The sequence below is a fragment of the Ursus arctos genome, unplaced genomic scaffold (genome assembly GCF_023065955.2).
Source record: "Ursus arctos isolate Adak ecotype North America unplaced genomic scaffold, UrsArc2.0 scaffold_22, whole genome shotgun sequence".
NCBI classification, from domain to species: Eukaryota; Metazoa; Chordata; class Mammalia; order Carnivora; family Ursidae; genus Ursus; species Ursus arctos.
The window spans coordinates 54,657,263-54,685,091 of NW_026622897.1; the positions used below are offsets into that span (position 1 = coordinate 54,657,263).

At 55.5% G+C, this 27,829-nt stretch overlaps 1 protein-coding gene across 10 annotated transcripts; it reads right to left on the reverse strand.

Annotated features, from left to right (window-relative positions):
• Window positions 1-1,668: 1,668 nt before the first annotated feature.
• On the reverse strand, window positions 1,669-27,725 carry P2RY2 (purinergic receptor P2Y2). 10 transcript variants are annotated; one of them, XR_008960955.1, is made up of 4 exons: window positions 27,565-27,725; window positions 9,493-12,782; window positions 6,819-6,858; window positions 1,669-4,088 (listed from the first exon to the last, which is right to left on the reverse strand). XR_008960955.1 is itself a non-coding variant. In XM_044390898.3 (4 exons), exons 3-4 carry the CDS (start codon window positions 12,776-12,778, stop codon window positions 9,578-9,580), a joined length of 1,113 nt encoding a protein of 370 aa, XP_044246833.3. In that variant the 5' UTR covers window positions 12,779-12,782; window positions 18,515-18,599; window positions 27,565-27,725; the 3' UTR covers window positions 5,151-9,577. The 10 variants fall into 10 exon arrangements, 5 of the variants coding, with proteins under 5 accessions (XP_044246833.3, XP_057172808.1, XP_044246830.3 ...); XR_008960954.1 differs by having other exon boundaries at window positions 7,535-12,782; XM_044390898.3 differs by lacking the exon at window positions 1,669-4,088 and adding an exon at window positions 18,515-18,599 and having other exon boundaries at window positions 5,151-9,588; window positions 11,677-12,782.
• Between the last annotated feature and the right edge of the window lie 104 nt (window positions 27,726-27,829).

Here is a 27,829-nt window from a genome sequence, read left to right on the forward strand (position 1 = left end):
GCTTTTATTCAAATTCCAGTTAACCAACAGCGTGCTATTAGTTTCAGGTGTAGAATACAGCACTTCCACACGTGACCTGGTGTTCGTCACAAGTGCCCTCCTTAATCCCCATCACCTGTTTCACCCATCCCCCTCCTCTGGAAACCATCCGTTCGTTCTCTACAGTGAAGAGTTTGTTTCTTGGTTTGTCTCTCTTACTCTCTGTTTTTTACCCCCTTTGCTCATTTGTTTTGTTTCTTAAATTCCATACATGAGTGAAATCATATGCTATTTGTCTTTCTTTGACTGGCCTATTTCACTTAGCATTATCCTCTGGCTCCATCCACATTGTTGCAAATAGCAAGGTTTCATTCCTTTTTATGGCTGAATAATATTCCATTGTATGTATATACCACATCTTCTTTATCCACGCATCAGTTGATGGACATTTGGGCTCTTTCCATAATTTGGCTATTGTTGATAATGCTGCTAAGACATCGGGGTGCACGTATCCCTTTGAATTCGTGTTGTTGTATTCTTCGGATAAATAGCCAGCAGTGTGATTGCTGGATTGTAGGGTAGTTCTATTTTTAACTTTTTGAGGAACCTCTATACTGTATTCCAGAGTGGCTTGCACCAACAACTCAAGAGGGCTCTCTTTTCTCCACACATGATAGGAATTTGACACTTCTCTCCTCCCCTCCCTGCCTGCACCCCCCCCCCCTTCCAGCATCTGGGTGGGGAAGAACTGTGGGAAATGGAAAAGTGTTTTTCACTTCAGTGGGGTTGTGATTTAAATGCTCTTTGGGTGTCCTTCTTCCCTAAAAACCCCCACTTGGACCATGTCTTCTGTTGGAGGGAGGCTCCCCATTGAGCGATCCTTCACCCTACCTGTGAGAGTTCTCTGTGCAGGGAGGTGAGGCCGAGGGCAGGGTTGGTGATCAGCAAGGCTTCCTGAGGAGGGGAGTTTGAAGTGAGTCTTGGAGGAGGAGGAGACACTTAGCAGGTGAGCCGGGCAGGGGCAAGGACGAAGACAAGATGCCTGGCATGGGCTCTGCCTTGAACCGGAAGCCTGTGATTACTCCTCAGAGAGGCCACGCAGCTGCTCTGACTTTTCCAGCTGCCCAAACCATAGGGCCATTTTCTAATCTATTTAATAATACGCAAATACTCTGGCGTCTGCTCAGCTCATGGTCTTGGAACAAATGGACCCAATTAAAAGACCATCATGGGGGAATTCAGAGGAAGAGAAAAAAGTCATTGATCAAATCAACGCCCAGCTGCCCTGGAGCTGGTCTGTGACCTGCTGTGACAGAATCCTTCCTGCCATGCTGCCTTCTTGTTCCCCAGGCACTGCCCCAGACCTGGGGACCTTCCCGCTATCCTAGCTCCATTCTCCATCCCACTCAGGGACCTGTGGGTGTGTGCCACCCCTCTAGACTTCCTCTGGACTGCAGTTTCACTGCCTGCCAAACCCTGCAGGAAAAAACTATCAGGAATCCTATTGGCTCTTCCTTCGAAATACATCTGGCATCAGTCCATTTCTCACCACCTCCATGGCTACCACCTGGTCCCAATCCCTATGATCTCCCTCCTGGCTTCCTGCATTAGCTCCTTCTGCTCTTGCCACTCCTATTCTCGCCCCCAGTCTCATTTATTCACAACACAGCAGCCAGAACCTTCTTCTTCTTTATTCTTTAAATTTATTTGAGAGAGAGAAAGCAAGTGGGAGCAGGGGGAGGGGCAGAAGGAGAGGAAGAATCTCAAGCAGACTCCACCCTGAGCATGGAGCCCACCATGGGGCTCCATCCCACGACCCTGAGATCATGACCTGAGCCGAAATCAAGAGTCGGCTGCTTAACCGATTGAGCCACCCAGGCACCACTAGCCAGATCCTTCTAAAATGCAAGCCGGGCTGTATCTCTGTCGTGATTTTCCGCCTCATTCCTTGTCCTACGGGATTCCCCCATGTCTGGACTCCACTCCTCCTGCTTCCACTCCGGTCACTGCCTCCTTACCCAGGCAGTGGGTGCACGGGTTTACTCTCCCCCCAGGGAGCCCCCTGGTTAACTCCCACTCCTCCTTCAAGTCTGCTCAAATGTCCTCTTCTGGGCCCCTCCTGAGGCTTCACCTGACCATTCTCTTTAAAATCACACCCCCCTCCCCGCCTCTTACCCTCTACCTGCCCACCCTCCCAATCCCTCTCTCTGCTGTTCACCTTCTAGCATACCATGGAATTTACATTTAACTAAGACTGCTGCTTTTGGTCTCTCTCATCCCCTCCTAGAATGTAAACTCCACAAGGGAAGGGTCTTTGTTTTCTTATTCACTGATAATTTCCAACTATGTACAACAGTACCTGGAGTATAGTAGGCTCTTGGTAAATATTTGTTGAATAAATGGATGAATGAATTGATAATAATGTTTTTGCCTCAAAGAGCCATTGTGAAGCTTACATGAAATAATTTGACCTGTTTTGCAAAGGAAAGGAATTAATGTCTAATGAGCATCCACTGGTACTAGATAGTCTACAAAAGTTTGTAGAATTTCTCATTTATTCCTCACTATGAATCACTATTCATTCATTCATTCATTCATTCATTCATTCAACAAGTAATCGTTGTGTACCTACCATGTGCCAGGCACTGTTCTGGGCACTGGGGATAAATTAGTGACCACAATAGACAAAGACCCCTGTCCTCTAGGAGCTTTCACCCTAGTAGGAAGAGACAGATAGTACCAACAAAATATGAATTTTGTGATGAGGAAACTGAAGTGCCCATCTGATTAGAGTGGCAGAGTCAAGATTCAATGGAAACAGTCCAAGGTTTCTGTGCTGAGTGTCGTGAATGAAGGCACCTGGATTCAGGTGGAGGAAAAACTTGTGGGTGAGGGCTGCAGGTGTAGAGTGAAGATGTGGGGGTGTGGCTTGGAGGGCTGGCTCACCTTTGTGCTTTCCACTCCGCTCCAAGGGCCCTGCACTTGGGCCTCCCCTTCCCCGTGACTGAGAGTCGGATGCATCTTCCGTACTAACGTGCTGGTGGGTCCAAATTACAGACATCTCATGGGCAGTGGGTGAACCCTGACCTGCCCAGATGCAGTCACGGGGGCTGCTAGGAGGACCAGCAGAGCTTGGTCATACCTCCCAGAAGGTGGAGTCCAGTCGTAGAGGCTACCGTGTGAGCAGGCAAGGACTTCTAGGGGCATCCAGAGGTCAGGGGCTCTGGTGGGGGTGGAGGCATTGGAATGGGGCAGGGCTGGGGGCAGGGGCCTGAGAAATTCCCTTAGGAGGGTTTCTAGCCCCTCTCCCAACACTCAGCTGCATCGTCAAACTCAGAGCTTGAGAGTCTGACAGCCAGTGAAGGGGGGGAGCCCCGTCTGGGGCCTTGAAGGTAAGCAGGAGGTCAAAGGGACGCACAAGGCCAGAGGACATCATGGCACCGTCCTGAGGGACACCCCCGCCCCTGCTCCTGGAAGAGCCAGAGAGGATCAAGTCAGCATCTTTGAACCCTCAGGCTGGAGAGGCTGGCAGATGCAATGCCCCAAAGACGGAGCGGCTGGGTCTGCCCCTCAGTCTTGCCTTTACGAAGCCAACAACTGGACGTGGTGTGCTTCCTCTGCGGGACGAAAACACCCACAGTGCAGTGCTTCGTCCTGGTGCCTGAGCGCAGCGTGATGGGTCAGCTAGGGGCTGCAGGGCTCTACATGGGGCCGTCCCTGAGAGCCCGTGGGGGTGGGGAGACTGGAATAGAGAGCTGCAGTGTCACCTGCTCTCACCCGTTCACGCAGGAATCTCTTGTCAGTGAGGGTCAGCTGACCAGCACCACACCTGGAGCCAACAAGCCTGGGCTTATTATTTGCTGCAACAGAGACTTCACACTGGGGGATCCCTGGGGTGTCTCCAAAGTGGGGAGTTAGAGAAGCGTGCTTATAGGATCGTGGGGGCCTGGAGTTAGTCAAAGGATGGTCTTTGGCAGAGATTGGTCAGAATTTGCAGAGCAGGGAGCTGCTGGAACAGTCAGCAATCCGATGTTGAGAACACAGGAGTCCTCCAGGAGTATTACTATTGGGTCCGTTTAGTCTGCAGTCTTCTCTTGGAACCTGTGAGTCTAAGTACATAGGTGTTTATAAGTGTGCGCTTAGATAGTCTGAGATGGACAGCATGGCTTGATCGAGCCCTGTCACCTGTTTTGCAAGTCAGGGTATGTTTTGCAAACTGGGTTCCCTGTTTCAATTCTCAGTCCCACCCCCACTTCGCACTCTCCAACAACCTGGCTGCCAGCAGGATCGTTTTCCTCTCATCAGTCCCCGGTGGGGGGAAGGTCTGGACCTCAGCCCCCCTTCCCGCATCTGCAGCCATGCAGGCCACCAGGGGGCAGCAGGGCAGCGTCCGCGAACTGGGGACCTACGCCGAAGCACAGCCGGCGAAGGGAGGGCAGCCAGGGCTCAAGAAGGAAGGAATGGGTCTGAGGCTCTGAACTGGCCCGTTTGCTTCCCCGGGGGCGGTGGGGGGGGGGGCAGGGAGCAAAAAGAAGACGAAAGCGGGGAGTGTGGAGGGACGGGGGCTGGGGAAAAGGAAGAAGAATGGGGAACGAGGGGAGTAGAAAGGGGTCCGCAGAGCCGGCAGCGGGGGAGTTAGTAGTAAATTAAGAATAGAGAACGTAATTGAATTGGGCCCTGAAGCCCGCACACGCGGGTCCTCTCCGCACTCCCCGTCTCTTCCTGCCATTCCCAAGCCCACCATCTCCTTCCATTAGTTCCACCTCCTGGCAGCCCTCTTCCCTCTGCTTCCTGCAGGGTGGCCACCCACCCGAAGCCCTTCTGTCTCCAGGTATCTGCTTGGTGTCTGTGGGGGCCGCCCTTGCCCCTCAGCGCTCTCCCGAGAACACAGAGGTGACAACTCAGCACAGACATAAACACACACACGCTTGCACGCACGCACGCACACGTTGGCGCAGGCTGCGTGGTGACCCATGCCTGACGCTTTGAATTTCCTCCCCCACATTTTGCAGTTGCTCTGGTCACAAAGGCTGGTCTAACAGTTTAATCCCACAATACCCTGGGATTTTCATGTGGCTGCTGATTTGGAATTTGGCTCCAGGACATAAATCCAAGGATACACGGGGGTAAAATACCCTACTTTGGAAAGAAACCCGAAAACAACTGGGGTCAGGCACCTTCTCAGAGTTTATTACCCCAGCCCTCGACCACCCTCCATGCTGATTCTAGAAGCTGAACCCTGGGCTCAGTGACCTTGAAAGCGACCCTGCTGCTGTGAGCTCTCAGCCAAGCCGGGTGAGCGGTGCTCTAGGAAAGTCACTCAGGAGACGGGTGTAGGAGTTAGTCTCAGCAAGAAAGATGGGGCACACTCAGACTGGGTGAACGAAGAGACTCTTTACAAAGGTGTGGGTTGGCTTTTGGAGGGCTCCCCACGGAGGGTCACTGATGGTCATGTTGTCACGGCCAGAGAAGCAAGGAAGGGCTGTGGCAGTCCTGGGGAAGATATACTGGTCCCTTTCCTCCTCCCCAACTTGCCTGACACCCGGAGGAGAGAGGCACCCAAAGGAGGGGTGAGGAGAGTCCTCCCCGCACTGGGGAAGAAGAGGGGTGGGCATTAAATTAAGTAGGGGTTGGAACCTTAAGCTGGAATGAACTTTGTTACTCACAAGTGACTCAAATATTTGGAGTTTGCCATATAAACAGTTTATGGATGGGGAAGGAAATTAGACATGGAGTAGGCAGTACTGATAGGAAAATAAAATAGCTGTGTTTGTGCCTTCCTGCATTCTCATTGTTCAGTAAACTGGAAAAAGAAGTATTAGCAGTTCCATTTTACAAACAAAGACATTGAATTTGTGGTCACAGAGCTGGTGATGGCTGAGCGGGGCCAGAACCCTGCTCCTCCTGCCTCAGTTTCCCTGGGCCCCCAACCTCCTTCTTTCCCACAACTTGGTAACCCTGAGTTCAGTGCAAGCAAAAACCACATTTGGTAAAAACAGGACTGAATAGGGTGCCCCAGGTTCCCAAGGTACACCCCCTTCCACCCATGTCCCTCAGGCCTCTTTCCAGCAGGCCCACCTGTGGCCTTCCAAGGTGAGCCCTCAGAAGGTGCAGCCCAGAGCTGATGAGGGCAGCAGAGGCCTCACAGACCTCGCATCTAGTCTCCATGCTGACTGCTGTGTGGCCTCGGGCAAGGCACGGCACTCTCTAGGCCTCTCATCCCTCTAAGAAGCCACACAATCCCTGGGGTCCCTGCCAGGAGGGAAAACTGAATCCAACCGGTCCTGTCTTCCGGGGGACTCACGCACTGCTTCACAACAGCCTTTGGGAGTTGACAGTCCCGGGAAGCCTATCAAGGTGGGGACGCCCAGAGGGTAGGGGCAGGGAAGGTATTTTGGGGTGGGCGGATCTCCTGGTCACTGCTGGACAATGGTCCAGGGCAGCCATTGTACTGGGAGTGGAAAATCCTTTTCTGACTCCATCTCCAAGGGCTGAAAATAGTTCAGGGTGAGCCCTTGGGGACTGAGTCTGGGGCCTTGAGTGACTGGCCCAGCCCGGCCCATTGTTCCTGGCTGGGACAGGCCTGAGACTGGACACCTGGCTGAGCAGGAGCCAAGACAGAGGCAAGCCCAGGAAGCCTGTACTGGAGGAAGAGTGGCTGGGCAGAGCCAAGCCCCATGGCAGATGGGGACACCGAGGCCCAGAGAGGAGAAGGGATTCACCAAGGCACATGGTGCACAGGGGAGAAGAGGATGAGAGCTTGGCTTCTGGGGTTCATCTGCCCCCCACTCTCCATCCCCGACCAGCACATGCCGCTTGGAAAGGCAAACAGATCTCACCCTGCGGTCCAGGCACTCCCGGCCAGAGTCCACACTCCGCCTGCAAGAGGAAGGGCCATCAGATAGCGGACCAGCTCTGCCCCAAGCCCCCGGGGGGTGCCCATGGAGTCACTTTACCACTTTACCTCTCTGTCACTTGACTCCGGGGGGGGGGGTGGGGAATGCTGCCAACTCTAGTCCTCAGAACTGAGAACCCGGGGCGCTTGGGGAATGGCTGGGGGAGCAACTGTTAGTTGTGTCTTTGCTGAAGATCGAGGTGGCCGATGCCTTAACTGAGGCAGGGAGAACTGGGATGTGGGAACCAGGGCTCCAAGCTCCAGAGAGTGGCCCAGAGAGGGCAGGCAGATGGCCTCCAGTCACACAGCAAAAGTTGCCCTTTCATCACCTGCTCTGGCCCAGGTCCCAGCCGGTCCTGCCAGCCTGGGTCTCGGGGCTCTTGGCTGAACCAAGAAGTAGTTGCAGCACCCCACAATGGGGACCATCAGTTGGGGAGAAATGGCTAAGCCTGTTGCCATGGGCGAGTGGGAGCTCTCTGGTCCATAAGGGCCGCCTCCAGAAGCTTGATGTCAAGGGCCTCCCTCCCTCCCCCACCTCCTCCCCCCCTTGCTTCTCCCTGCTGCCCTCTCACAGCCTGGCACAGGTACAAGGTTCTGTAAACACACACGGGCCCATGGGCCTGAAGGCCACCCAGTGCCAAGGGTGGTCCCACACCTCACCCCAGGGTAGACCTGCTTTCCTCCTCCATCCAGGGGAAGCCTTGTCACAGGAGGCCCACTGTTCCTCACTGGCTGGACATTCCATTCCTTCAAATAATGTGTCCTAGTGTGGTTATATATTACATTATGTCAACTCCATGAGGGCAGGGTCCAGCCGGTTTGCCTCTGTGTCACTTTGGCACCGTGCCTGCCATGTAAGTGCTTCCCAGGTGCCTGGTACTGTTCTAAGTGTTTCGTGTGTATTGATCCAATGCCCTGCGTGGGAGGTAGTATGTCCTTTCAGAAATGAGAAAAACGGGGCCCTGCAAGATTCAGTAACTTGCCCAAGGTGCCGCAGCGGGAGGAGGCGGAGACAAGACTCAAACAGAGGTAGTCCGGGCATCAGATCTGTGCTCTCAAGCCCATCCCCACTATACTGCCCCTTTCATCTTGAATCCCACGGAGGGTTGCTTACAGACCCTCCTGCCCAGCAGGGGTTGCTAGTGGCATGGGATGCTGGAAAGGGAACTAGTCTGGCATCTGATGGACCTGGATTCGATCCTGACTCATCCCCTGACTGCCTGTATAATCTGGAGCAAGTCCTCACTTCTCAGAGCCTGTCCCCTCCTCTGCTAAATGGGGAGAATAATGTCTATTTCATACAGTTGTGGGGAAGAATAAATAATAGAGACGAGAGGGTCTGGCACGGTGCCTGGGACATGGGTTAATACGTGAGTACCCTGCCTCATGAGCTTGACTCTGAAGGGAACAGCTCAAGTCTGCCATGACGAGGGCGGTGGCAGAGGGGTCGCTTACGGGGGCCTGACCTCCCTCCCGGGCCCTGGGACACCTACCCTCCCAGGGCAGAGACACCCTCCCCCCCCGCCCCCGTGTGCCAGGGCCCCTGTCCTGGACGCACAGAGCTCACTGAGAACAGTTGTTGCAGGCAGGACAGCAGACCTTTACTATCCTCCCCCACCCCCCTCTCCTCTCCTAGACCCCTGGCCTCAGTGCCAAAGCTCCACTCACCAGCTCCATCCACCGGGGTGGGGAGAGCTGGGGCAGTGGGGGTGATGGCAGGAATCCCACAGACGCATCAACCTGAACTAAAGGGAGCCAAGCTGCAGGGACAGCCTGAGCCCCTGGCACACATCCAGGCGCCACGCTGACCTGCTAAGTGACCTTGGGCAAGGCCCCACCCCTCTCAAGTCTACAGCTGGGCTGGATAATCCCTGGGGTCCCTGTCAGGTGGCTATAACCTTTCACAGTGGCCTTCAAAAGTCAACAGCCCCAGGAAGTGATGTCAGGGCGAGGAGGTGGGGTGGTTGGGAGGGAGCAGGGAGGCCCAGTGAGTAAGAGGAGATATTTTGAGAGCAGGCAGGTCCCCCCACGTCACTGCTGGACAATGGTCTGGGGCTGGCAGTGGAAAATCCTGCTCTTACTTGGGCTGGAAATAGCACAAGGCAGGAGGGTCAGAAACCTCACCCGCTAGGTGGACGGTTTGGGCACTGAGCAGCAAGGCCAGCGGTCCACATTGAGGGGTCAAGCAGTCTCACTAGGGTCCAGGGGTGGAACCCTGGGCCTGTCCCTGGTTCCCTTAGAGTCTCTCTTCCCTACCCACACCACTGTCTGCCACTGGATTAGATGGTGAGTAAGGCCCTCCTTTCCCCTAGGTCCTTTGTCCTTAGAAATGTGCAGGCGGCTTATTGAAGGAAGGCTTCCTGGGACTAGGCCATAGTGTTGGCCCCATGTGCTGTAGGGCCCTGGGTTCTCAGGATCTCCAGGGAAGCTGCTGGAGGGGTAGGTAGGCAGGACATGAAAGGAACGGGAACTAAGGGTACTTGGGCCTGTGGTGGCTATAGCCCTCCCCCCAACCACAAATGCACACTCAGGAGCCCCCAAAATCATGATGTATAACCTCCTGCCTCTGGGCTGGGGGAATCAGAGCCCAGCATTTACACTCTTGGGTGTAATCTTACCTGGGTATGGGGTTCCTATAAACTAGGATAGGGTTCAGCCTGAGCAGCAGCTGGTAGGAAAGAGTCTTGGGCCTGCAGGAAAGGCTCAAGGACAGTCTGTAAAAAATAGTCACAAAAAAGCTCATAGGGACTATGGTTACATTAACAGAAGTATAGAACATAGAATGTGGGAGGTGGGCATTTCACATTACTTTGAGCAGGTTACCCACATTGCACAATGCGGAGTAGTTTTTCTGGGTCGTGGCTTGTGATGGGTCCCTGTTGCATGAAGGAGCTGTGGAGCTAGACTCTAAATAGAGAATGCTTGGGGGTGCCCTTTGTGGACAAAGTCGAGTGGGAAGGGTGAAGAAGTCATAAGAGGCAGGCAGAATTTGGGTGGGAAAAGAATCTTCTTTCAGGCAGAGTGGGCCCATAGAGCAAGGGTCTCCCAGAGGGGGAGGGTGTGAATCTCTACATTTGAGATTAGGGGTGAGGCCTGTCAGCTTTGCCTTACCCCTGCCCTAAGGCTGAGCTGGGCCCTGTTCAGCTGAGCTCTACCAGTCTCCACAGTGGTCCTGGCTGAACCCAGAATCTGTCACAGGTGAGAAACATCTCCCTCACCCCATGCCCTCACCCGGGCTGAGCTCCAACTATTATACCATAGCCGGGTTTTCCCAAGAGGCAGACGATGGGACAGGAGGAGAAGGGAATCTCTCCCATTCTTAGCCCCTGTGCAGAGGAAACCTCAGGTAAAGGCAAAGAGGGAGCCCTGTCCTGGTATCCTGGTGACCCACCCCCCTCCCCCCCAGCCTTGTTCCTGCTGTGAGCCTGGGCGCCAGCTTCCCGGCCTGCCTCCAGTTCCTGCATACCCTTTCCTGTCCCCGTGTCTTTGCCCAGGATGCACCCTGCACCTGGATGCTCTTCTCTGATGAACTGCTTTTCTCAGAAGCTGTAGCTCAGGAGTGTCCTCCGCTCCAGGAAGCCTCCCTGACCCCCTGGTCCATAGCCCCAACCACTCAGCATTATCCGTGGTGTGCTGGAGCGTCTTGGACCTGCTTGCAAGAGCCAATTGTTAAATTTTCAGGGATTTTGCAAGGAGGCTGACATCACATTGAGCAGTCTGAAATTGGCTAAGGCAGGAGTATTTGCAACATGGCAACTGGCAAGGCTACAAATAAGGGGTTCCCCCCACCCCCTGGAGAGCTAGTTAGGCAGTTTGACATTTACCAGCACATGACTGGTCATAGCCATTAAGCCCTAAACTGGGCGATCCCAAGGACAGGACCCCATCTGACTCCTGTCTGCAGCCAGCAGAGCCAGGCACAAAAGCCAGTTAGCTTTAAAGTGAGGGATGCCCTGGGGTCTGGAGAGGGGATCCCTGGTGTGAGATGAGCACTGACGCAGCTAGCGGGAAGGCAGGTGGCAGAAGAGTACAGGTTGGAGAAAGGACCCCAGTGTGGATGGTGAGAGCTTCCTAGGCTGTGTCTTCATCCTCAAACCACAGAATAGGGCACAACGCAGCAGGCAACAACAACGTCAATAGAAGTTACAGCCTCAAACTGGCTCCCAGCCCAGGGGAGCCTCCAGATGGGTTTATGACACTGGTTCCCGGACATCACATTCATCTCTCAGGATGGGGCTGCTCCTCAGAGGTGTGTTCACTGGGGCATCCGGACCTGCCCTAGACCCCTCTGTAGGAAGCTCTGGCTCAGCCCTGGCCCCTTACCAGGGTCCTCTGGTCGACCTGTAACCCTGCCCCTCCTAGGTGGCTCAGGCCCCGACTGTGACCTTGGTAAGTCACTTTCCTCTCGGGCCTGTTTCTCCATTCGACTTGATCAGGCTAGATATCCTGGCAGGCACAGTCAGCTATTTATGTGGGAGTCAGGCCAGGGGCAGCACTGGCCCCTTACCCTTGCCTTTCTTGAAGCCTTACTCCCCAACTCACACATATAAATTGTGACTGGCGTCGTAGGGACTGTTGAGATCTCTGGACCACAGAGAACATTCTGAGCCCCTGCCAAATGACATAGCAATGAGGTCATGGCTCCCTTGACCATCAGGCATGAGTCACTAATGGGCCCTATCTAGGGGGACTATCCCATTTGAAGAAGTCCTAGTCCCTACAGCCCCACCCGCCCCATATAAACTTGCACAGTCCTGAGGGGTTCAGGTCCTACAGCCGGATGTCCTTAGAGTTCTCCTCACCAGCTGGCGTGGACTCTGTCCGCCTAGAGTCCTCACTGCTGGTCGATATCTCTTTTGTCCTCTTGATGCCAGTCCTGTCCGACCTGCGCAGGCCCCCTCGGCGGCGAACTGGGGCGATCGGAGCGGGGTCCGTGGGTGGCTTGGCATCTCGGGCAAAGCGCACGAGCCTCTGCCCAGCCAGGAAGTAGAGCACGGGGTCAAGGCAACTGTTGGCACTGGCCAGCGGCCGGGTGATCTTGTAAGCCATGTTCACGGCGTTGAGGGTGTGGCAGCTGAGGTCCAGCGAGCGGAAGGAGTAGTAGAGGGTGCGGGTGACGTGGAAGGGCAGGAAGCAGAGGGCGAAGACGGCCAGCACCACGGCAATGGTGCGCACCGACTTGCGCTTGGCCCGCGGCAGGCCTCCCGCCGTGCCGTAGGCGGGCTGCAGCAGCCGCCGGGCCATGAGCGCGTAGCACGCCAGGATGACGCCGAAGGGCGCGGCGAAGAGCAGGCCCAGCATGACCGAGCTGTAGGCCACAAACTGGCCGAAGAGCTCGGGCGCGGACGTGTCGTGGCAGGTGATGCGGCCGCCCCGCGCGCTCGTGGTGACGAAGTAGAGCACGGGGGACTGGCAGGCCAGCACGAGCGCCCAGACGGCGGCCGCCACGCGGCGGGCGTAGTGCGCGCGGCCCCAGCGCAGCGAGCGCAGCGGGCGCAGCACGCCCAGGCAGCGGTGCACGCTGATGCACGTGAGGAAGAGGATGCTGCAGTAGAGGTTGGTGTAGAAGAGGAAGCGCACCAGCTTGCACAGCACGGCGCTGAAGGGCCAGTGGTCGCCGCGGGCGTAGTAGTAGACGAGCAGCGGCAGCGAGGCGGCGTAGAGCGCGTCGCACACGGCCAGGTGGAACATGTACGTGGTGGACGCGTTCCAGGTCTTGAGGCGGCACAGGAAGATGTAGAGCGCCGCGGCGTTCAGACACAGCCCCAGCACGCACACGGCGCCGTAGGACACGGGCAGCAGCACGTACTTGAAGTCCTCGTCGAAGCGGCACTTGTAGCCCAGCTCGTCCCCTTCCCAGGAGTCGTTGACCGTGCCGTTCCAGTGGCCCGGGCCTGTGGCCATCGCCCTGAAGGGAGGGGGGTGGGGGGGAAGAGCCGTCAGGGTCATGACCGGGGCTGGGGTGGGGGGGGGCTGACACACCCACCTGACTGGGGCCCAGAGGGACCCCACGCACCCACAGATCCCCTTGCTTCAGACCGGCCCAACCACGTTCAAGGCCTTTGTAGCCACCTGACCTGACTCTCTCCCTGGACCCAGAGGGCCCCGAACCTTGGAACCCTAGAACTTCGAGAATGCGTGAGATCCATGAATACGAGAGCCATGTACCTCTAAAACTTCAGAACACGGGTAGGCAAACTACATCCGGAGGGCCAGAGGCAGCCCACCAGTCTGGTTCTGTAAAAAAAAAAGCTTGATTGGAACACAATCATACCCATCTATTTATGAAGAGTTGAATGGTTGTGACAAAGACCATATGTCCCCCCAAACCTAAAATAGTTACCATCTGGCCTTTAAAAAAAGTTTGGGGGCGCCTGGGTGGCTGGGAGGTTAAGCCTCTGCCTTTGGCTCAGGTCATGATCTCCAGGTCCTGGGATCGAACCCCAGTCAGGCTCCCAGCTCAGTGGGAAGTCTGCTTCTCCCTCTGCCTATCCCCCTGCTTGTGCTCTCTCTGTCTCTCTCTCTCTCTCTCTCTCTCTCTCAAATGAATAAATAAAATCTTTTTAAAAAATATCTCAGAGATCTTTTCATATTAAAAAAAAAGTTTGGCAACCCTGCTCTAGAACTTCAGGAGCACAGAGTTCTAGATCGAGGATCCTGGGCTCTAGACTCTGAACAGCTCAGGGTTCCAGAGCGGTGTCATCTCAGATTCACGGAAAGGAGCCATTAAGGATGGCTGGCACCACCTCACACCCAGCTGCCTGCTGAGGCATTTCTTTTTTTTTCTAATTTATTTTATTTTATTGTGTTTTTTTTTTTAAGATTTTATTTATTCGACAGAGATAGAGACAGCCAGTGAGAGAGGAAACACAATGGGAGAGGAAGCAGCAGGCTCACAGCGGAAGAGCCTGATGTGGGGCTCGATCCCACAACGCCGGGATCACGCCCTGTGCTGAAGGCAGACACCTAATTTTTTTTTTATTTTAAAGATTTTATTTATTTGAGAGAGAGACAGCGAGAGAGGGAACACAGCAGGGGGAGTGGGAGAGGGAGAAGCAGGCTTCCCGCCGAGCAGGGAGCCCAATGCGGGGCTCGATCCCAGGATGCTGGGATCATGACCTGAGTTGAAGGCAGACACTTAACGACTGAGCCACCCAGGCGCCCCTGTTGAGGCATTTCTGGCCAGCGGGCAGCTCCTACCTTCCTGGAGGTATTAGAAAGTTCTTTCCTTTAGGAGTGCCCAGGTGGCTCAGTCTGTTAAACGTCTGACTCTTGATTTCTGGTCATGATCTCAGGGTCTTGAGATCGAGCCCCCTCGTCGGGTTCTGTGCTGGGCATGAAGCCTTCTTGAGATTCTCTCTTCCGCTCCCTCTGCCCCCCACCCCAACCCTCTCTCAAAAAAAAAAGGGGGGGCGCTCCTGGGTGGCACAGTCGTTAAGCGTCTGCCTTTGGCTCAGGGCGTGATCCCGGCGTTCTGGGATCGAGTCCCACATCAGGCTCCTCCGCTAGGAGCCTGCTTCTTCCTCTCCCACTCCCCCTGCTTGTGTTCCCTCTCTCACTGGCTGTCTCTATCTCTGTCAAATAAATAAATAAAATCTTAAAAAAAAAAAAGTTCTTTCCTTTAGCTCATCTTTCCACTCTCTGGAGAGGCTCTGGCCCCGTGCCCGGTATTTTGGTATTTGAGGGAATATTTCCAAGGGTCTCCTCCGTTCGTCATTCATTCACCGCTCAGCAAATAGTTTTTAGGTACTCCTATATTCTGGCACTTTCTGCATTTGTAAAAGGCAGTCTGTCCCCTGGCCTATGAGGCTACCAAATGGGACAGTGACCCTCCTGAAGAGTCCAGGGAAGTCTGGGACAGAGGTGGGACTGGGGGGGACAGAGGTTGGACAGGGGGGACTTCTTTTGTGGGGCAAATTCAGCTTCCCCCATGTGTACCTAGCTTCTCTTCACATACCACCACTATCTTAATGGTCTTTTACCTTGTCCCTAGTGGGTAGATAACACACCCATGGGGCCAGACTGCCCAGAGAGTGAGCACCTGGAGCACAGGTGTCCACCTTCTTCCTCTCCTCACCCCACCAATGTGACCAATACGAGCTCTCTCTCAACCGGGAGGCAGGGGACAGATATCCCAGTCTGGGAATAAAGATGTGCCCAAGGTCCCAGGGGCAGGCTGGAAATCATAGCAGGTAGGCAGGTTTGGGACAAACAGGAAGAATAACTTTCTAACAGTGGGAAGGGGCAAAGGGAGCTGATATTTTTCTTTTTTTAAGAATTTATTCATTGGACAGAGAGAGAGAGAGAGAGAGCACAAGCAGGGGGAGCAGAAGGCAGAGGGAGAAGGAGAAGCAGGCTCCCCGCTGGCTCCCCGCTGAGCAGGGAGCCCGACTCAGGGCAGGACCTGAGCCAAAGGCAGACACTCAACCGACTGAACCACCCAGGCACCCCAAAAGGGAGCTGATGTTTTTCAAACCCTATTACTAGGTATGCTGTATCAATGTTATTTCATTCCATCTTTACAACATACTTCTGGAAACCAGGTTATCATCCCAGTTTTCCACTAAAGAGTCTAAGACACAGATCATTCAAATAAGTTGGCCAAGGTCACATAGCTAGGGATGCCTGCAATTCCTATCCAGGTCCACCCTACAAAGGAAGGGGGTATAGGAAGGAGGTAGTGAACTCCCTGTTTGGGGGGTATGCAAGTGGCTCTTCTAGCAGAGTCTGCTAGAAAGGCTTGTGTCTGTGTGTGGGTATGTCTGGGAGGACAGAGAAGGCAGTTGACATGTGAGTCCTCCCCATCCTAAGAATCTGGGGCTGTACAATTCCCTTCATTTTGGAACCTAAGGTCCTGAGAGGCTGGGACTTGGAGATTCTATAAGCCCAGTAACATCCACTCTCGTAGACCATGAGATCCCTGCCCAGCAATAGTTCAGGGCCCCTGAGGTTGAGATTAGGGGGCTGCAAGACACATAGGTCCTTCGGTTTCCCTTCTCTCCCCATCCCCTGACCCCAGAATCTTCTCTGTCTCCTGTTGTCAGATGCAAGGAGGCAGGGCTGACCCAGGGCGAGGAGGCAGGGAGAGCATGTGGTGCCAAGCTGAGAGGGGGCGGCTCCCCCTGCCAGGGGGAACTGGGGCTAGGGCTGGCCTGCTGGGACCCCTCTTGCCCAGAGCCAGGACTCAGGACCCGACATTAAAGCATTTCCTGTATCCCACCCCTGGTCCATGCAGCGCACCCTTGCAGCTGGAACCACTGTGTTAGCCTCCCTGCCTCTAGCCTCAGGTCCCCCCAGCCCAGACGAGTCTTTGTAAAGACAGTCATTCCTTTGCTTGAACCTCTCTATGGCTCCTGCCTGTTCTCAGGAGAAAACCCTGCTCCTCCTCAGGCTGGTACTGGAGGTTTTCACAACCCAGCCTCTGTCAGCCGCACCAGCCCCGTCCTCTGTGGCCTAACACAGCCTCCCAGCCCCGGGTCATGGCGCTCCTTCAACCTGGAATCCATTCACACCCCTCACCTCCACCTGTTGGAATGAGAACTTTTTATCCTTCAGCACAGCAAACTCCAGTGATTAAGAACCTGGTCTCTGGAGCCAGACCACCATTGTTTCCTCATCCGTAAAATGAGGAATAATAAAATAATTAATTAGTTAATTAATTAATTAAATGAGGTTAATACCCACATCATACAACTGCTGTGAGGATTGAGTCATTTGTGTAAAACGTTTGGAGCAGTGCCTGGCACACAGTAGGTACGCTGGCGTGGTATGAGCTACGAGGTTCCGCCCAGATGTGGCCTTCTCCTGAAATCTTCGGGAAGCTCTCTCAGATCACCAGGGGAGGAGCAACGGGTCTTCACTGGAGGCTGTGTGGCAGGGGAGTGTGACGGGCCAGGGGAGTGATGCTAAGGCCCAAGCTGGGGCCAGGCCTGGGGACCCTGAGAGGGGAGAGATCTGGAAGGTTAGGGACAGAGGCCAGAGAGACTGGGCCAGAGGGAGTTTGGGGAGGGGAGGGGCAGGAGGGAGAGGCTGGCAGGATGCCTGGCTCAGGGGTCGGGAGGAGGAGCATTATGGGGAGAGGGGCACTCATTGGTAGGCATGACAGTGCCTAGGTCCGGCAGGTCTCTCCTCTGGGTCAGGGCCCTCTCCCTCACCCTCACCCCTGCCCCTGCCAACCCTGAGCCATAGTCAGTATCCGTACACAATGATTTTCTTGCTAATAACTAAGGGTGGAATCTCTGATGCTAGTGGAGGGGTGGAGACTTCCCTAAGTCTCTCATGAACCAAGGAAGCTGCCCTTTCCACCTGTTTTAAGACATCCTGGCCTCCACCCTCTCAGGCCAGCTGGGGACTCCATTGCCATGGCCCCCGTCCAGAATGACCCTGCTTGCCCTCTCCCTCCACTGGCTGGCCCACCAACCTGGGAGTACATCTTTCCTGCCCCCCAGCCCCTGCTTATGAAGAGAGTCAAATTCCCAGCCCTCTCCCTTGGCCCTCTGCTCCGCCTCTCCTTATCCCCAGCGCCCTCGGGGTCTCACCCCCATTTCCCTAGAGACCAGCTCCCACCTAACTTTGTCCAACACCACTTGCCAGCCCCTCTGTGTCCAGTTCTGGCTGGCCCTGCCAGGCTTCCCTGCCTTTGCTCATGCTGTTCTTTCTGCCTGGAAAGCCCTTCCAGAACCTACTCACACTGTACTTCATCTTGCCCACCCCTCCAGGCTCTTCTCGAATGTCACCTCATCTCTGAAACGCTCCCCCTCCACCATCCCCAACATTCCTCACACCCTGTTGGGAATCTGTCCTTCCACCCTCGACCCCAACACATTCCAGGTGCTCCTAGAGGGCTGGGTCCTTCTGATTCTTTTCTCTGTCCGGTCACCCAGCAAGAGGCCTGATCCAAGGCAGGTGTGACATGAATGAGAGAAAGAAAGAATGAATGAATGAAGCCAGCACAAGACGATATAGGAGTCCAGAGGAGGCTGAGTTTTATGACAGTGGCTCTCCTTTCCCTTATTCCTCCGAGGGCCCCAGAGTTGTCCTGACACAGATTTCTCAGCTGCTGACCCTAGGTGGCCTCCTGGGGAACACTCCTGGGGACCACCTCACCTGAGGCCTGCTCCTGCCCTAGACAGGCACCTGGACTGCCTCTCTTTCAAGAGCCCTGCCTTTCTCTGGACAGGCCTGGGAAATGCCAGGGGGAGGGGAACAGGACCTAGGCATTCTGGAGGTGGGTCAGCTGTCTAAGCCAAGCACATTCTTTTATCTCGCTCATCCCTGGCTCAGGCCATGGGTCAGTCTGGACCAGGAGTTCCTGGTCTGGTGCCTCCTACCCCCAACCCTTCATTTTGTAAGGGCCAAGCCAAGCTGAACAGCTTCCACGCAACATCTTCGCTTCGCCCCCACCTCACTCCCCAGTAGATAACTGCCTTCGAGGGTAAGCTATTCGTTCACGGTCACACTGCTAGGAACTGGAGAAGATGGACTTGATACCAGGGCTCTCTGGCTCTGAAACCTGAATTCATCACAGCCTGGGATGAGGGAGCAGGGTGGGGATCCCCTCGATTGAACTCTGGTTCAGCATATACCCATGCCCAAGTGAGGCTGCACGAGCCAGTGGACCCCACCCTCGCACGCCCATACCTGACCAGCCCCTGCTCTCAGTCAGGATGCCTGCTCGGGGTCCTCACTCATGAATGCGCAGGCCTGGACCAGGATGCAGGGAATTCTACAGGAAACAGGAAAATCAGGTCACCTGGCCTGGGACTGCACCCAGCTTCTAGCATTTCTCAGGGCAGGCCGCGGTGTGGGCTCTGTGGGAAGTGAAGACAGCATGCGCTCTTGGGGTCCTGGTCGCAGGAAGTCAGCCAGGCAGAGCCCTCCCAGGTGGGCTTCCGATGCTCTGACCTTGGTCCCAAAGAGGCAAGCACTGGTGTGCTTGTCCCAGTAGGAACAGCTCTCTGCCCACCCACAGGCCCTAGCTGTCCACCCTCGGCTCACGTGTTCCAGGGATGGCTGTTCCCAGCCTCCCTCCCCAGGCAGCCCCTTTTGCAGGAGTGTGGTGTGCTGGCGAAGGTCTTCCCCACATCCTGCAGAGCTGAGCTGAGTCTCCAAGGCCCCCTCCCTCCGTCCTGGTCTGCTTCAGTGCCTACAGGAGCGAACAGTCAACACCCTCCTTGCCTGGCACACACTCGACAGTATGCACGCCAGCACAGTTCTGCTCAAGTTATGCCTCTATCTGGAATACTCCTCCTCCGTATCCCACCTCTAATCATTCCCGCATAGGTGTTCTAACGCACATGAACATACACGGGCACGGACATACCCGGATACCCAGACACAGAGTCACACATACACACACACACACACACACACACACACACACACACACACACACACCCCGTCCTAGACAGGGCCTAGGACAGCCTTTAGAAATCACCTGCACCAAACTCCCATTTGACAGAGGAGGAAACTGAGGCCCTGTCACAAGACCTCACCATAAGCCAGGGGCAGAACCAAGATTGGAGCACAGAACTTCTGGATTCTGGCTCTGGCTCTTGTCTTGTCTGCGAGGCCCCCCCCGCCCCAGCAGGCACAAGGTTTCGTTGAGGGGGTGGTTACCTGGTGGAGGGACCCCTCCGGATGTGCAAGTCCCAGCATCCACCAGCACCTCAGACTCATCAGGGGAGAAAAAGGACACCCCCTTCCTTTCCCCATCTGCTTCATGTCCCTACAATGGGGGAGTGGGTCCGAGACAGCTACAGCCAGGTCCGCAAGCTGGAAGCAAAGTGCAAGCATGGGGGGAGGTGAGAAGAGAGGAGGAGACAGGGGCTTTGGGAATGAGGTAGGGGGTGTAGCTCGGGGAAATGCCCCCAGGCCACTGCTTTCCTAGTGCACTTTGCCCCAGGAGCCTCAGGCTGACAGGGCAGCCGGCTGGGAGCTCTTGCCAACGTGCAGAAGAGTCCAGTGACCAAGAAACGAGCTTCACCTTTCACCCCACTCCACCCCATCCTCTTCTTAGGAGATGCCTTTGCTTAACAGACGAACGTGGAGCGGAGCACTTTCTCAAAGCCATTCCTCCCATTTCTGAGAAGGATCTCTACTCTCCACCCTTCCGCACTAGAAAACCCTTCTCTATCCTTGACACTGTAGCTCTTCCTACCCGAGTGGAATCCATCAGTCACCGAGTCCTGTCAGTTCAACCAACGCAAGGGCTCAGACAGGCCACTCCTCCCCAGCCCATGGCCTTCGGCTTGTGTTTCTTCTCCAGACCACTGCACCAGCCTACTCACTTGTCTCCTCACCCCCACCCCATCCCTACAGTCCATCTTTCGTACCGCAGTCACGGGGCTTCCTAAAACACAAATCTGACGGTATACTGTGGTGCTCAAAAGCCTTCCACGGCTCCCCATTGCCCTCAGGCCCTGGCTGAGCTGACCCCTGCCACGCCTCTAGACAACTCTCTCCTCTGCCCTCAGCCTCATCTTCCCCTCTCAAGCACAGTCAAAGCAGTCCCAAGGTCATATCTTTGCTCAGGGACGCCATCCCTTATCTTCTAACTTATATATCATAACAAGAGTGGAGTGCTTTCCCTGTACCAGGTCCGGGTTAGGTAGACCTCTTCTCATTTAAGCCTGAGAAGCTCAGAGAGGCTAATAGTCTGTCCAGGGTCACAGAGCTAGCAAACTGCAGTGCAGCCTTGATGTGGCTTTGGGAGCTGTGGCCTGATCACTACCTCTTACCCTCCGTAGCCCAGATCGTCTGCTCCAGGAAGCTCCCCGACCAGTCCTCTTCGAGCCCCATGGCTCTGCCTGTCTGGTCAGTTCTCTGCCGTAGGGAACTCCCGAGTGTTCTAGAACTGCAGGTACTAGACTGTACTGTTCCTGGTATTTCCTCAGTGTGAAGCAGCCCTGATGATTATTGAACCCATTTCACCACTCAAAGCAACAACCACAAAAAACTAAGTAGCCCAAATCTCATCCAAGGTCACCAGGGAGGGAGGGGCAGACCACCTGCTCCCTCTACCCGGCTCCGCCTCTATCCCACTTGGGTCTTTCTCCTTGTAGCCCCGGGCTAGTTAACTCAAAGCTGCGAGGAGGGGCTGAGGCAGTTTCCAGGCCGGCTGCAGAATTTCCAGGGTGGTTGGACAACATTCCAGCTTCTCCACTAGGGCAGCTCCAGAATGAACGTACTGCCCACTCACCCGCCTACCTGGCTGGTCCTGTCCAGCCTGGCAGGGGAGTGTGACATCACCACTCTGGAAACCCCTGCAACCCGCCTCTGCTGGGGGTGAGGTGCTGTGAGGGGACACAGAGGACCTGGACCCAGAACACCATCGAGGGGCAGGGGAGGACAATGGGCAGGTGGGAAATCCCAGTTCTGCCGTTCCCAGCTGTGCTGCCTGGACAGGTCTCAGCTCCACAACTGGGGCCCCAATTTCCTTACAATCTAAGAAGAGCACCCACTGCATAAGGTTGTCGAGACAGTTAGAGGAGATGATTTAGACTCATTTTATGAAATAATGTAAAAAGATAGGATTTCAGCAGGTGGGGAAGACAGGGAGGATGGGAACATCCCAGGAAGACAAGACGGGCAGGAAACCCACAGGAATCATGGGCAGAGTAGCAAGGTCACAGCCAGACTGGCTATGGATCAAGTTTCCCGCCTTGAAGGCCTTCCTCAGAAGGAGGGCAGCCCAGAGACTGACCCCCGCAGGAACTAGACCCCACTATACTCCTTAATTCACTCACCCTTTACAAAGGTTACCACATCTATGTCTGTCCCCGTGCAGGGCACTTGGGGACTCCAAGGTGGGTCAGACCCTTCTGTGATCTCAAGGAGCTCACTGTCAAGGTGGAAAGTGTAGGGGAGGCTGGGGGGGGGGAGACCCAGAAACAGGCAATGGCAACTCGGGGTGATCAGGGCCGAAGGAAGCAGAGGCACCAGGCTGAAGCAGCCAAGAGGGTCCTTAATGGGAATTGGGGACGGGGTGGTCAGGGAAGGCTTCCTGGAGGAGAGGACACCTGACCTGCATTTTGGAAGGTGGAGAGGAGTCAGGTGAGTGGAAAGAGAAGAAGAGCAGAGTGAGCAAAAACCAGAGCAAGAGGTCACACAGGAACTGACCATCATCCCTGTGGCTTGAGGGAGGTAGAGAAGGCAAGTCTGACTAGGAGGACGGGAAGGATCTTGGAAGTTATTCTCCACCCCCTCCCAAATGTCCTCCATAGGGCTGAAGGCCAATAGGCTCCCAGGTTTGCTTGGTGTGCTTTCTGCACCACAAGCACTGCGGCTGGTCTGGGGAAATAGCTGAGGGGTAACCTCAGATGTTATCAGCCAGTGCCGTTGCAGTGCGAAGCCTCTGCAGCCTCCCCCAGGAGACCCTTGGGTTTGGTAGCCCTTTTTGGAGGCTCTCTCCTTCTTGGAAGCCCCTAGAATCCTGGCTGGGAGGGCCACACCCTAGGAGAACATCTGAGTGTGGGTCTCAGATAACCAGGCTGGCCTCCCATGTTACGGATCAGAAGACTGAGACTCCTTAAGAGGAAGGGCCTTACTAAAGGTCTGGTGTTCTAATTATAGTCAGTGTGGGGGTGAGAGTGCTCAACGACCTATCCTTCCCCTGACCCAGCACGGCCCAGCCCAGCACCCTGCTCCAGAGACACACTGCTAACCTGAACCAGTTCAGAACCACAGTGGCCTGGACCCCACCCTGACCTCTCACGTCCAAATGCCTCTAGCCAGGCTCGAGAAGAAAGAACCCTGGGTTCAGGCTCCAGCTTAGGACCACGCATGCTGTGCAATCTTGGTCAAGTCATTTCCCCTCTCTGAGCCTCCAGTTCTTCACTGATCAGATGGGGAGAATCACCACTATACCAGGCAGCTCCTGAGGAATGAGGAGGACAAGGGGGCAGGTGGTGCTCCCTGCAGCTAGCAAACCATGCTTTGTCCTGATGGGGGGGCTGCGTCTACCTGTCCTTGCAAAGAGACACAGAAACCCTTCTCACCAGGGGGCCCTCCTGGATAACCAGGAGCTGGGGGAAGGGGGCGGGGCAGAAGTCATGGTCAGAGGAGGCAGGAAGGCTCTTGGAAAAGACTGTGGTCAAGTCTGGAGAGAAGTAGGAAGGGTCCAGTTTGGGAGGAAAAAGGGAGAACTGGAAAAGCCAAGGTAGAAAAAAAGACAAAAGTACAGAACAGGATACAAGTAAGTCTGTGATTCTGAGGCCGTCTCACTCTGGGTCCTTCCGGAATTCTGAGTTCATTGGTTCCGATAGTCCAATTCCAAGAGTCTCCGGTTCTAAGTGTTTCTTCAAGTCTGTTACTCAATGCTTCTGATAGTCTTTGGTCTTGAGATTCTCAAAACCACAGGAGTCCGGACTCTCAGAGCAATGGAATCATAGATCACTGTCCCTGGGGCCACAAAGTCTCAGCAAACACTTGCCAGTGTCCCCATGTGTCTAACCTTAGAGAGACCCTGCAAACCAGACTCTGATCAGACTTGGTCGGGAGCTCCGGTCTGGATGGGAGAAAGACACAGACATGCACTAAGTCCACTTGGGGGATTAAGCCACGATCAAGGGAAGCCCAGGAGCCGTGGAGCCCAGAGGAACTCCTAACCAGCCTGTGGGGGCTGCCCAGAAGAGTCCCATCATTTGAGCTGGAACTTGATGGAAGATTAGGACTTTTTCAGGTGGAAACAAAGGGAGGAGGGCACTGAAGGCAGAAGGAAGAGCGTGTGCAAAGAGTGGTGTGCTAGTGTGGCCAGGGGGCCATATGAGGCTGGTAGGGGGGCGGTGGCACAGAACGCGTGTGGGCCTGAGGGACTCGCATGAAAAGCCTTGAATGCCACGTTGAGAGCGTGTCCTCTATCCTGAGGACAATGGGGAGCCACGGCAGGGCTAAAGCAGGGAAGGACATAGTCAGAGTGACCTTGACAATGATGATGCCACATGCGAAGTGGATAGAACAGAGGAGTCGAAAGGGAGGGAGACCAAGGAGGAGACTAATGGTCTAACGAGAGGCGAGAGGCGCCGGTCTCTTGGCCCTGGTTTCTCTGAGAGATGGGGAGCATCCTTGCCGGCCCACAGCACAGCCAGAGCAAGACTCCTCCTCCCACAGCAGGGGCTGTGGACACTGGAATAACACCAGGAGGCTCCCCTGAGGGAGGGGGAGAAGAGAGGGTCGCGTGGGCCCCAAGAAGCTTGAAGGAGGCCCTCTTCCCATGCTCCAGGGCCCGAGCAGTATCGCTGTCGCTGTAAACACCGTGCCAGGCAGCCAGAGTGGGAGGCCAAGGAGGAAGCAGCTGCCCAGGAGGGCCCAGGCTGCCCACCGTCCCGTCAGGGACTCTAGCTACTCACCCTGGACAAGAAATACTCAGGCCTAGGAGATGCTGTAACAGGGGAGTGGAGGAACTCCTCTGCTCAAGAACCAGCTGTAGCTCTCCTCGGAGCAAGGCCCTCCTCTTCCACTATACCCTCACTTCCACACGGTCCCTCATCTCCCAGGCGCTCCCTGGCACCTGCCCTGTGCGCAGCCTGTGCTGGGGGTTACGGATGGAGAGAAAGCAGGCTGGCCTAGTCCCGCACCTGACCTCTAGGATGAGCACAGAGGTCAGGGAAGGCCCCACAGCCAGCCTCCCCCCGTCAGGACCCGATGGCTGGGAGAGGCCAGGACTGAGGACCCAAAGGCCGCCAAGAGGAAAGTGTGGGTCCAAGAGTGCACCAACCAGGCCCACAGAAGACAGTTCAGGGAGAGAGAGGATTTCAGCGGGAGAGCCTCCACCTTTTTCTCACCAGATCGGCTGGGCTTCCCTGGTCCTGTGAGCAGCACGGTTAATCAGGCCTCAGGCGAGACTTAAGTCATGTTTTCAGGGCAAGATTCAAGCTTCCTTCAGCCTGAAAGCCAGAGGACCAGGCCTTACTCAGACGTAGCTTCTGTCTTGAATGGAGAGAGGTAAGTTGGGTCAGGGAGGCAGAAGCCCTAGCTTTCACCTCAGCTCTGTGATCTCGAGAAGGAAACTCTGAGCCTCTCTTTCCTTATCTGCAAAAAGGGGTAATAATTCCTCCTTCGTAGGGCTGGTAGAGGATAAGATGAGGAACTTTTATAAATTGTTACTAGTAGGCTGTCTCTGCAGAGGGGACACAGGGGGAGGAAGACAGTCAGCAGTTAAAATTCCCAAAACTAGCACAATGCCTTGTTACTGCACCCATGTTCTAGTATCTTCAAAATGCATTTGAGTCTCTGAGTATCACACGTCTCCCTGTGCATTGCACTCCACCGCTTACAATGCCCTCTCCTGACTACTGCCTTAAGAATCGTCATAGCAACGTTGCATTTGAAGAGGCAAGGATCATCGTGTCCAATTTACAGATGGCAAAGCTGACACCTAGAGGGGCACTGGGGCCTCTCTAAGGGCTACAGCCAGGAAAGAAGCCAAATCAAAGCACTCACCCATGAGGCCTTGGTGATTTTTCGTATTTTTTAAACTGGTCCTTAGAGGTTGCAGAAGCCTCAGAGCCCTGAGCATCCTGGGCAGGAAGACGATAGGAACGGAGGGGTCGTAGCCTCACTCTGCAGCCCAAGCCTGCCAACCATTTATGAAGGCCGCCCACTGTGGTCCCCCAGCTCCTCTGGCTAGACCCCAGGACAGCCCAAGGCAGGAAGAAGAGGAGGCTGACGATTCTTCCACGCCGTGGCCTCCCCAAGCACGTAGTAGTCTCCACACAGGACCTTACCGGTGCTGGCCTCCTTTGGAAGGCTGGCAGGGCAGGAACTGCCCCAAGGTCACCCAGCAAGTTGGGGGAAGAGCTGGGATGGGATCGACTGCAGGTCTCCTGGCTCCCACTGGGGAGGGAGAGTCCTGAGTGTCCCCAAATTGCTCAGCAGGATCATCTAAGGGCTGAGGGAAGTGTTTGGCCGAGGGATCGAGGGCTCAGGGTATAAATAATGCCTGGATGTTTCTGGTGTCTCTATCTGACCTCCTTGTACAGCACTACTCAATCCATTCTCCACCCAGCAGCCAGAAAGATCTTTCGGAAATTCTACTTTGACCATGAATCTTCCCTGTCCATTTCATGGCTCCCTATTGCCTTCAGGATGAAATCAAAGTTTTCAGCTTGCACACTCTGGATCCCGTAGTGTCCCAGAACACACTCGTCTGACAACCTATGCCACCCACCTCGATGACTGGATTTTAGCTCCCTCTTCTTTGTCACAGTAGACATGCCTTCACTGGGAAAGCTGGGGGCAGGGGGCAGGGGAAGGGGCTGCTACTGCTCTCTCAGTTCAGCTCAGCCCTGTGCAGGGTGCTGGCAAAAGAGAAGGAGCGAGAGCCAGCTTCTGTCCTCCAGGGAGCCTCAGGCCTCTGGAGAGGGAAGGAGGAGACAGGGACCACAACGGTCCAAGGTGGCTCCAGGGCTGTCAGCACGGGGACTTGGAATGGTCAGAAGAGGCTCCAGCCCAACTGTGGGATCAAGGAAGACTTCCCCAGTGAGGGGACATCTGAGCTGGGCCCCAAGGCTGGGTAATTCTCCAGCTGAGGAAGATGAGGCTAGGAGGGCATTTCAGGCAGTGAGTATAGAATACGCAATGGTCCAAAGGCAAGAAACTGCCTAGTGTGCGTAGCAGGACTACATGTGATCACGAGAGGGAGAAGGGTCAGGCAGAAGGGGCTGGAAAGGTTGGCAAGGAGCAGTTCTTGGAGACCTTGAGTCCCAGGTTAAGGGGTTCAGGCTGGGTCTTGTTAGCCCAGGGAAGAGAATAGTGGAGATACAGATTTCAGGAAATTCCTTCCAGGGACTGACCCCACTCAGATCCCCAAGCAGTGAGCCCACCCAGAAGGACATTGGTACTGAACATGACCCACACATCAGCAACTCGACGACCCTCAAGTTCCATATTATTATGAACCCCCTTTTACAGATGAGGCCACTGAGGCTCAGAGAAGGTCACACCGTGGCCAAGGCAGGATTGGAATATAGGTCTGAGTCTCCAGAGAGCTTTTGTGGGCCCTGTCTGCTTAAAGAATCTCTTTCCCAACCACTCCCACACACAGATAACTGAGACTTTACCAGGGCCCCACCCTAGTCCTCAAAACTCCCCATTATTCCAGCCTAGAGCCCCAAAGAAACCCGGCACCTCAGTCTGCAGGCCCAGGTGAGGGTCTCCGATCGCACACCGGAGATGGAAGCTGAGGATGCCTTGTCGAAAGCAAGAGTGGCCACCAGCCCCACAGACCCCAAACTGGCAGTTTTAATCCACAGCTGGGCCTGGCCCTTGGGTCTGGCTCTTGGGGGAAGCGGGGGCACCCTGCCACTGACAGCTGGGGAGAGGAGGGAGGGCACAGCCTTTCTTCAAACTGACCCTTCCTATAGCACTGCGGTCCAGATTAAAAGTCCCCCCCGCCTCCCAGAGAGGCTTAACTCCTTCCAGGCCACTGTCCCAGCCCCCACCCCCACCCCCAGTTCTACGAGGCGCCGGCGCGCGGGGTGGGGGGGGCGCCCAGAGTGCCCCCGGGTTGAGGGGGCGCAGCCGGCCTCCAGGGGCTCGCGGGTCTCCGGGGCGCTCGCCCACGCCGCGGGGCGCTCACACCAGAGCGCACACACAAACAAGTCCCACAGGTTCAGCTACTCGCCCCGCCGGGGCGCACGCGCTCACCCGCTGATCCTCAGACTTTCCCGAACACGCCGACGCACACTCACCGGGGTATCCGATCGCACACCGGAGACGGACGTGCCGCTGGAGACAGAGTCCGACCACGGTCCCACTCGGACGGCCACGCGCACGGCTCTGCCTGCCCAGCGCCGAGGCGCCGCCGCGTCCCGGGCGCGCCTGCAGACCTCTCCCCGCCTCCGATCCCGCCCGGCACCTCCGCGGGGCGCTCCGCAGCCCGCAGCCCGCAGCGCCGCGGCCGCCGCTCGGGTGCCCGCGCCCGCGTCCCGCCGCCGCCGCCGCCGCCGCCGCCGC

Coding starts and splice junctions, on each gene's coding strand:
- P2RY2 (XM_026518044.4), bottom strand. CDS start 12,778: ATGGCCACAGGCCCGGGCCACTGGAACGGCACGGTCAACGACTCCTGG.